Below are 10,618 nucleotides of genomic sequence, written 5' to 3' on the forward strand. Positions count from 1 at the left end.
CTTAAGATTTAATTCTTGTCCCACCAATGTCCTCACTCATACTAACACTTCTGCTCAGGGTACATCTTACTAAAACTCTTTAACAATTTAAGTCTATATTTAAGTTAAAGGTGGTTATTTTTGGCTTTGCCAAAAATTAAACTCATAACCATTCCTGCCAGAAATCTGAATGAGTTAGTTTATAACCACATATGAGCAAAGGTTTTTAAAAATCAGATTAAAAGAACACCATGCTCAATTAAATGGAATGAACGGGGCTGTGACTGCCTTTTTAAGACACAGTCGGTTAACTCCTATCCCAGATGTGGGGGACAGAAACAAAACTACTACATTTATTTTAAAGAAAGGGAACAGAATAGATATTGCTTTGAAAGAATTGAAAAACAGGATCACAAAGATAATAGAAGAAAGTAAATCATGGTTTTTTAAACCAAAGAGATTATACCTCAGAGTCTTTAAAGAATTGTTCAAAAGCACAAGAGACTAATTCTGCCTTTGAATAATGTCAGAATACAGCAGACCACTTCACCTCATAGGGAAAGATAATGCCAAGAGACTTTATTATTATTACTAGTGTTGTTGTTATTTATTATTTTTCCATGATTCAGATTTATAAGTATTGGGATCAACCCTACCTCTCCCCTCCTGCCTTCCATTTTTTCCTTATTTTTCCATGAGTTAGTACCACGGCATAGGTTATTCATTTCACCATTGCAAGCTGAACTTTCTGATATATAAATGTAACCTGGTATGACCAGTATAGGAAAAGGAAGAAGATAAAGTAATGTGACATAAAAGTACAAATAAAAATAATAACGGGAATCCTACTACTGTTCGGTAGGAAGGACACATGCTGTATTACATGATTTAAGGCACTGTAGAAAAGTAAATTTGACAAGAATCTGCTTTAAAGTGCTGGCCCTGATTATTAAAAAGGGAATATGCAGGCAGCAGGGCTTTGATAACCCACATTCATAGAGCATGAAGTAGGCATGGTGATGCCTAACTTCAGCTTAGTTAGGGATGGGAGGAGCCCCTGGAAAAGGCAATGCTTGAACTAAACAGCAGAATGCTGTGGACAAGTCATCTGACAAAAGAAATCTGAATGGAGATAACTGCCTGGTGAATGTGTCAGGGACCACAAAGAGGTTAGTGCAGTGAGAATTCACACATTCATCGGACCTCAGTCTTTAGTCTTGTCATGGTCAATATTTTTATATAACATTAAATAAAGTGATCCATACCAAAAGCAAAAGCTTAGAAATGCATGGAATTGAGGACAACAATGGCACCCTAGGATGGTGGGATGTCCCTGTTCTACTTTGAATTCTTCCCTGGCTGCCTCCCATCTGCTCTGACACTTACTGCTACATCATCCTTTGGCATAACTTTGGCCTTACTTTCTATGTCTGTCACAATGACCGCCTTTTTATTTCTCAGGCTTGCTGGAGAAAGTGTTTTTCCATGAGGTGAGAATTGAGAACTCATGACCCCTTGGATCATCTAAATAAAGGCAGCTGTACTTCCATTCAAAAAAAGCTGCAAATTTCTGGGGCCGGCGGCGTGGCCTAGCGGCTAAAGTCCTCGCCTTGAACACCCCAGGATCCCATATGGGCGCCGGTTCTAATCCCGGCAGCTCCACTTCCCATCCAGCTCCCTGTTTGTGGCCTGGGAAAGCAGTTGAGGACGGCCCAGAGCTTTGGAACCCTGCACCCATGTGGGAGACCTGGAAGAAGTTCCTGGTTTCCGGCTTCAGATTGGCATGCACCGGCCGTTGCAGCTCACTTGGGGAGTGAATCATCGGATGGAAGATCTTCCTCTCTGTCTCTCCTCCTCTCTGTATATCTGACTTTGTAATAAAAATAAATAAATCTTACAAAAAAAGCTGCAAATTTCACCACAGAGAACGTAATTTTACCATTCATACAAATAGTTCTTAACTGTGATATGTTTTGTCTTTTAAAATGCATCTGATATATATACTATATATATCTGATATATATATGTGAGAGAGAGAGAGAGAGTGTGTGTGTTACCTGTAACTCCCTGCTGTATTCAAACATGTGGCTCCATTCTGGCAGCCCAAGGGTGTTCCTGAGTAGATCTGACACTCATTAACATCAGTTGAGCAGAGAGGACCCTGTGTTCACAAAAACAACAAAGGGGTTAGAGGTCACAGAAGCATCCAGAAAACAATATTCCTAAGATGTATGTAAAAATTTCCACGCGGATAGTAAAAAAGACCTTGATAAAATCAACAGTAACATCACTAAGATCATAGCAGTGACATGAGGAAAATCAATACTAAAAAATTCTCATTTCACAATGAGGCTACTGAAGAATTGCAGGTTTTTTTTTTTTTAGCAAAAATATAGCATTTTTATTAGACTTTCTTTTTGAAACTTATCATTTATTTTTTGAGATAATATATTTTTTAACATACACTGCATCTTAAGGCTTAATGGCTCTACTAAATAAATAAAGAGTCCAACAGAGGCATATAAACAATAATCGAAGGAGAAGATGTTCAACTTCACTCATACAGTTAACTGTAAAATAGTCACAAATCATTAAACCATAGTAGGAAAAATTCTATCAGCTTGTTTTACAAAGATTTAAAACAAAATTCAACAAAATATTGTGTTTGTAGCAATCTAATATGCTTGGGCATTTCTTCCTTTCTTTTTGTTTTAAATTTTAGCTCCCCTACATAAGGGAGAACGTGTGGTATTTGTCTCTCTGTGCTTCACTTTTCAACAAGCAGGTGAGCAAAATTATTAACTACTAGAAAGTGACAAAGCATTTTCCATAAAGATGTCAAGTTCATCGAGTATTTTCCAATTTTGAATAATTGAAATGCTAGCAGAAGCTTCACGCCGTTTCACATAGCTATTCAGCCCCGGAACACCCTCGTAAAGATTCAAGGGTGGTATGATCATACACAAGTCCTGGCATTTATAGTGTAATTTATTCTGACATGAGAGGCCACAGAATCCCAGAAACTTTGGATGGAGAATGAAATATGTCTGAGCAGTCCCAAGAAAATGACAGATACTGGCCCAAGGACCCAAGTGACTCACCGTCCACTGTGAGGGACAAATACAAAAAAAGGAATCATGCAGATTGAGACAGGTGCCACCATTTTGACAGGGATTGCTGCTACAAACTTTTTTATCAACTGTCTGAAAAAAAAAAAAAAAAAGGATTGGATAGTCAGTGAGACCATGGTGCTTGCAATTGATTGCAAAGAGAGGTATATTTCAGTACAGGTGTTTGTTCCTAGTCATTGCAAGTCTTCCCCTGATCTTTCCATTACTTGTGTAATCTTCAAATTAACCTCTTTGTTTTAAAAAAAGAAAGTGTCTCCCAACACCAGTTCTATTCTCTCACTCTCACTCTTTGTGCTTTTAATTGTGGATAGCGCAAAGTATGAGGGAAAAGATTCTCACTCTACTCTTTGGAAAATCATTGCTCACCTGAGACATATACATCAGCTGACCAAGCAAAGGTCTCAGGTGGAAATAACAAGGGATATCCCTGTTGCACTAAGAAAATAAAATGCAAGTTCTGGATCTTTTGACTGTCATTCTTATCTTTGCTTTGCCCAGATAAGTCTTTGAAATCTGATCATCCTTTGCTACCACCCCTACTCCCATGAGCAAAGATGACATAACTCTTTTTCTATGGAAATGTGGCCAGCTAAGATGTGTCCTCAACCTTCGTGCTCACCTGACTGCATTCAGAACAGCTGCAAACAGACCTGGCTTTGTCTACAAAGCACGGGGAATCTTACCCCACATCAGTTATCAGTACCAACCTCCTAAGATTTTTTATGCCATTAGAGGCCAAGAAAACTTCTTTAGAGAAGACAAGAGGATATGCAATGAAAGCTGGCTTGCTAAGTCCACTTCTAACCAAAATCTCTGTTTTAAAACAGGGGCAAACTATTCTATTTATTTCATAGATTCTGTTTTCTTCATTTTGTCAGATGACACTGATATCCAGTGGTAAATGGACCCAATAAAAACCATTCTTTTTCTCTTTGTCACAGATCAGGAGACCACATGTGTAGTAGTCTTTCTATGGATTCTGTTTTCTTCCTTTATTCCATTTGTGTGTCTGTGCCAGTGTCACAATTAGCTCTGTCCATCAAAGGACCCTATTAAGAATGCTAACCACAAACTAATCAGAAGTTTTTCTGGTGTACAAAAGAAACACTATTTGAGGATTAAAAACTCTAAGTCCTGTAGGGTTCCAGCAGGAAATGAAATCAGTTAGTAGTCAGGAGGAAAACAATTGGGATTGGCAGCGACTATGGCGGCCAGTGAGCATTTGTTCTATCAAAAGTCATAAAGGCATTCACAAGGGAAAATAATTTAAAAACTCTTCCTGAGCCTGGAGGGAAAGGAAGATAGTGTGAGTTCATTTTGACCATGTCCTGCAGTTCCTGACCTTGGGCAAGAACAATGACGCACTCTAGTAGGAGACTGAAAACACCAGTGCTGTAGCATGCTTCACAACAACGTGCCTTGTTCCTGTACCTCACTAAAAAGATAAAGGCTGAAGGATCCATTTATTATCAAAGTGAGGTAAAAGGATGTGTGAACTTGTTTGCGAAACATAAAACACCAAAAGTAGAGAAGTGTGTGGAATATAATCAAAACACATCAGGAATACAAGAGGATTCCAAAAAAGTTGTGTGAAGTGGAATTAGAAAATAACACTCTGCAGTCCCCATGTCATGACTCACATGAGGGCAGGGATTCTTAACTTATAAGCCCTGACATTCATTAAAGACAAAGAGATTCTCTGCATTTCTCTAAGTGGAAGGTATGACTTTCATGGAAGTCCAAAAAGACACTAGGCAACTACAAAAGTCGCTTAAAGAAAGCCTAATATAAAGACCAGTTATATAAGCATGGAGTAAAGTTACTGAACATGTGCTCATCAATAATTTCAAAGAAATGTGGAGAATTGTACAAAATACCCTCAGACTTTTGAACTTGATGTCACATTTTAAAAACTCAATCCCTGATACCAGGTTAACAAACGGGTGTCACTAGCTGGTCAAATGCAGCTTTCTTGAATCTACCGCAGTGTCAGCAGAGGCTGCCAACAGGAGTAACATGCTGATGCGAACTCAGGGTAGGATGACTCTGAGGGTCATGCTCAATGACCTTGAGTCAGACAGTCATACTCAGTGGCCTGGAGTGATGACTTCACCTCTCTGAGACTCCATCTCCTAGGAATTATAGCCTGAGATCAAATTCTGAGAAAGAGATCAAATTTGAGAATCAAATTCTAGGGAAAAGCAAGTGTTTGATCTTGATCAAGACCAGATCTGTCAGTGAGTTTAGTATATTTAAAGTAAAAAACATCAGCTATCTGCTACTTACGAGGACTTACCTGCTGTAAGCTTTGAAATTTTCTCTCAAGATCAACAAGCTAGCAGTAGGAAAAAAAACAATCAGTTAGCTGGTTCAAAGGCATTTCACACTCTTGACATATGCATTCCTCTAATGCCCTCTATTAGGGACTCAGTTTCTCCTGTTTTGTCTTGTCTTCATTGTCTTTGCCCTCTTCATCCCTCTTCCCTCAACATTTCCTTTTCTTCTTGTTTCATTCCATCTATTGCATAGTTTCTTTAAAAAAAACCTGTTTTTAGCGACTACTTACTTAATTATTTTCATCAACTTCAAAGGCAGAGGAAAAATGCAGAAAGACAGGGAGAATTCTTCCATCCTCCAGTTCATTCCTTGTATGCCTCCAGTAAACTAGGATTGGGCCAGCGCAAAGCCAGGACCCCAGAACCCCATCAGGTCTCTGATGCGATCAGCAGAGGCCCAACCCTTGAGCTACCATCTGCTGTTTCCAAAATGTGTTAGAAGGAAAATGGCTCAGAAGTGGAATCACTGGGACTCAAATTGGCCATCCAAACTGGGACACAGCCATTACAAGTAGCAGCTTAATCCACTGCATCACAATGTCTACTTCCTAAATAGGTATTTTAAAAAACAGGTATTTTAAAAAATACCTATTTAGGAAGTACAAATGAGTACAAATCATTGATGCGTTGACTCATGACTACACAGTGACAATGGGAACTTCCAACAATGACATTGATGTGTTTACTTCAATAAGTTTGCTTTTTTTTATTGAATTTATTCATTAATTACATTGTGTTGTAATTACATAGAATCTGGGATTCTCCCCCCATGGTGGGTTCCTCCACCCCGCTGCATAACCATAGTTCAAGTTCAGTTGAAATTCCCTCCCTGCAAGTATTTGCCAAGCACAGAGTCCAACATCCCATAGTCCAGACAAGTCCAACTACTTATTGGTAGACCCTCTCTGGTCTGAGGGCAAAGTCAGCAGAGTATCCTGCCGGTCAAATAAAAGCACTAATATAACATCTGCAACAATTAACATCGTTATGGAATTAATTGACATGGTATTGAGCAGTCAACATGTTAAAAATAAATGCGATTTAATAAGTTTGCTTTCAGAACCTGAGTTCTGATAGCACTTGCCACAGAATTTCCTACCTACTGCCCAGCACCACTATGCCTCTTCCATTAGAACTCTGCCATTAAACAGAAGAATCCATAATTACACTGCCAATTCTCTAAAATCATTCAAAATTGGTATACCCTCTGCAAAATGGCCAATTATAGAGTTAAATTCAAGTGAGTCCATTTGCTCATATAATATAGATGTCAGACTTACCTTGGAATTAAGCTGATAAATTTGACTAGATATATTTTGAGGCAGACCAATGGTACTTCCTTTTAAATTTGTAATATCATCTTTGTTTTTCTGGATCTAATTTCGAAAACCACAAGAAAAATGTTAGTGATATAAAAGCTAATTTGTTGTGCAAAGAGATAATAAAGCATTCTATTTTAAATGCTAAATTTTAGTCCATTATTTGAAAAATAACAAAGCAATATTAAATATACTAAGCAGCAGACTAAAACAGTTACAGAATAATTTCACTTACTCTTTCCAGGAACAATAAATCAATGTACTCTCAGTCTGCATTATTCCCATAATAACACCTGGCTCAGCCATTTATTGAGTGTACTTAAGAAAATTACTTAAGTGCTTCAGCATCCCTTTAAATCTTACCAAAGGGATAATAATGAACCCTATCTCACAGGAGCACCTGTGGGAGTCAAATGAGATCATCAGCATGAAGTGCTAGCACAGTGGATGACCCCCCATTAGCCTTTAAGTAATGTTAACTTCTAACATTAGAACTGGTACGCCAGCGTGCTGTTGTCACTCTGAGCACAGGAAACATTCAATGAGGCAGAAGCATAATGGGCCAATTCTGTTTCCTGGCAAAAGTAAACTGATCACACCAACACCTTTCTGGGGTCCCCTCTTCCTCACCCCACTGGGGAGGGTTCACTATCAACTTGTACAATTTCTCTGGTCTACAACACAATCCTTGTACAGTGAGCCACTTTCTGTAAACATTAGTTCTTTACCTACCATTAGCCCTAGATCACTGTTTTTTAGAGGATTTGTCTTACTCCCAGTGATGTTATTTATTAAGACTCAAGGTACAAACACAGACCTGTTCGGTTAAGTGGCGGCAAATGAATATATAAAATGTCTTCAATAGATTTCCAGTGTATTACCTGATGTAAGCATTCACTGATGTCTTCATTATTTAATTTTATTTTTCCCAGGGATCCAGTTCTAAACTCAATATTTTGAGCAGACCCTGTAATAAACACTAAATTTCCGCTCTCTGAAGTCATCCGAGGTCTGCATGATTAAAAAGAAAGAATCTGTAAGTAGCACATATTATTTTAAAATCCAAACAGTAGTCTATCATGGACTATCTGTAGACTACATACATTATCACCTTGTGATCAATTCAATGAAATTCTCCAAACTCACTTGCCATTTATTTATCCATCAGTCTCATGGAAATGTTGCATTCTGATTGTGTATTTGGCTTATTTGCAAAATCATAAAATGAATAATTTCCATATAAGAAAACATAATTCCATTGATCAGCCCCAAATATTTTCTCCTGTTTTTCTTTTATCTTTGCTTATCTGTTTGTGAAAACTGGGCAGAAATCACCCTAGTCCATCAGCCGATATGATCTATGTTAGGGAGCTAGTGTTGTGGTACAGCAAGTTAAGCTACTATGTCTGTTGTTGGGAAAAATGACACAAGTAGACAGGTCCTAGACACATCGCAGACCTGAACGACATTCCAGGACCCTGGCTTCAGCCTGGCTCAACCCCAGACAATAAGCCACTTGGGGAGTGAACCGGTAGAGGTAAAAACTATCTATCCTTCTTTGTCTGCAACTCTGCCTTTCAAATTAATAAAATAAAGAACATTTTTAAAAGAAGCGATTCATGTGTCTACTTACTGTTGGAGATCAGTGCTTCTCTTTTGTGGCTGTAGCTTAAGTCCTCCAGCTTCTCCATCTAATTCAGCAAACCACAATAAAGTAACCAAAATCCAAAGAAAAGGTAAAGGCATGTTGTTCACCAGCCTCCAGGTTGTCTGGTAAGGAGGAGGCCTCTGCCACCAACTGAACATGAGAGTTCAGAGAATAGAAGACCAGGCAGGTGTACTTTGATCCAATAGGTATCCTGTAACTTTTTAGTTCTTTCTTCTTGGCCCTAGAATGCTGTTAAATTTTTTTCTTCCTGAGGAATGTAAATGATCTTAGATCTTCAGTACTCTTCAACTTGTGTGAGGTCAAAATCTATCCTAAGTGATGTACAACTTAATCATTATCTGTTTAACCTTTGAAACAGCAACAGGTAGCTTTGGAAACATCCATTAAAACCTTGGTTAAGAAGTAGCCACTGTTCAACAAATGATGCTGAAAGAACTGGGTGATCACTGGAAAAGCAGTTGTATCCTATCTGCTACCACAAACAAAAACTAACTAAAAATGGTTCAAAGACCTAAGCAGAACAGTTTAAGCCAAAAAATTCCCAGAGAAAAATAGGGAAAAAAATCTTGACAACTTCAAATCTGACAATAATTTTTTGAGTTTGACATTAAAAGAGCAAACAAAAGGTAAACTGGACTGTAGCAAAGTCCAAATGCTATGCTTCAAAGGACACTATCAGCAGCAAAAAAAGCAACTCACAAAACGGAATATTTGCAAATCCATTACTTACAACATTGAGCCTGATGGTTTGTTTAGAGAAATATGTGTGCTACAGTGGATTTTTTTTATTAAATATATTTCTTTAAGGTATGTGAGTCCAAGCTCCCTTCCACAATTAAATCATGCAGTCGGACCACATCATTCAATTTAGAAGAGGAACAGGACTGAAATTCTTCCAAAATCTCTGGACCTAAAATATAAAAAACAAAGACTTCACGGTTAGGATTTTGGTTCAAACTCCCAAAATTCTTGGTAAGTGATTAGGAAACTAGTTGACAACTGTAAGAAGTTTGAAAAAGAAAATACAGGTTAAAAAAAAAATAAACTATTGCAGTGGTAGAACCAAGTGGGGGGATGTGTTGTGCTAGTCCCTCAATGATGTAATTTATTCCTGTCTCATGATTAGCAATTGCTGAAATTTTGAGCTCTTGCTTTGCAGAATGACTGACTTATATGGGTTAGCCTTCCTATAGCACTTGAAGAAGTTTGTTTTTAAGAGGTTTAGTCTTGTTAAATGTCTCCACACCTTTACTTTCTGGCTCTAATTCTTTGACATTCATGTTTGGTTTCACTGAGTTCATATTTTTTAGAACAACTAATCAGTGCCAGATCTGCCATGCATCCAAATATCACTGCTACCAAAAGACACAAATCCTTGTTCACAAAAAACTTGAAACCTGGAACAAAAAACATACAGGGGGAAAGTTTAAAAATAAAGGAGCATGGTACTTTCTAATAGTGATCACTGTTGGGGGAATGTAAGATAGTGTTAGAGAGGAGGGAGAGAGGGGCCTGCATACAGGGAGTGCTGAGGGCAGGCTTCTCTAAGAAGTAACATTGGGTTGTAACCTGAAAAATGCTTCCAGATCCCAGGATCTGGAAAGCTACCACATCTACACCAGGAATCGTCACTTTTCACTGACTTTGAAATAATTTCTTACCTTCCTCATGGTAATCATTCCAGCTGGATGACAGGGTTTCAGAGCATGGACCACTGACATCTCCTAGAGACCACAGGAACCATCGGGAATAACAGAAATGTTCTATGTATACACTATACTGAGAAGTCAGTTGTTGATGCGCTTAAACTTCCTATGAGCTGCAGACCATGATAAGAATGGTAAGACTGACTTAAAGAACAATGCTGTAAAAGCTTCACTTTAAGAAAAAATATTCTTGGCAATGACCATTACATTTAATATTCATGTGGGTACATAGGCTTTAAAGAAACTTAAGTGACTTTTGCAGTTGGTTCTTTCTCTCAATATAAAACTTCTTGTGATTCACCCATGCTATAGTGGGAATCCTTAGCTGGTTCCTTTTTATTTTTGAAAAGTATTTCTTTTTTATGACACAGTTTAATAGGCATTGCTTCCCCTCTCCATTGTTCTCCTCTCCAGTCTTTCACTAGGCATCTTCCAAGTACCCTCAGAAGTCCATCATACTGTCGTTGAGGTGTCTCCC

General features: G+C 38.2%; 1 protein-coding gene across 1 annotated transcript in view; it reads right to left on the minus strand.

Moving 5' to 3' along the window:
- The window catches only part of CUBN (cubilin), a 218,977-nt gene extending 209,245 nt beyond the window's left edge, over nt 1–9,732 (minus strand). The window contains exons 1-6 of the mRNA XM_058669299.1: nt 8,399–9,732; nt 7,647–7,776; nt 6,727–6,822; nt 5,407–5,445; nt 3,081–3,182; nt 2,037–2,140 (exon numbers count right to left, since the gene is read on the minus strand). Coding sequence (XP_058525282.1) covers nt 2,037–2,140; nt 3,081–3,182; nt 5,407–5,445; nt 6,727–6,822; nt 7,647–7,776; nt 8,399–8,571 — 644 coding nt within the window. The 5' untranslated portion in view covers nt 8,572–9,732. The remainder of the gene's footprint in view (nt 1–2,036; nt 2,141–3,080; nt 3,183–5,406; nt 5,446–6,726; nt 6,823–7,646; nt 7,777–8,398) is intronic.
- Nucleotides 9,733–10,618: the final 886 nt, after the last annotated feature.

This window comes from Ochotona princeps, chromosome 10 (genome assembly GCF_030435755.1).
Source record: "Ochotona princeps isolate mOchPri1 chromosome 10, mOchPri1.hap1, whole genome shotgun sequence".
In the NCBI taxonomy this organism is placed as follows: Eukaryota; Metazoa; Chordata; class Mammalia; order Lagomorpha; family Ochotonidae; genus Ochotona; species Ochotona princeps.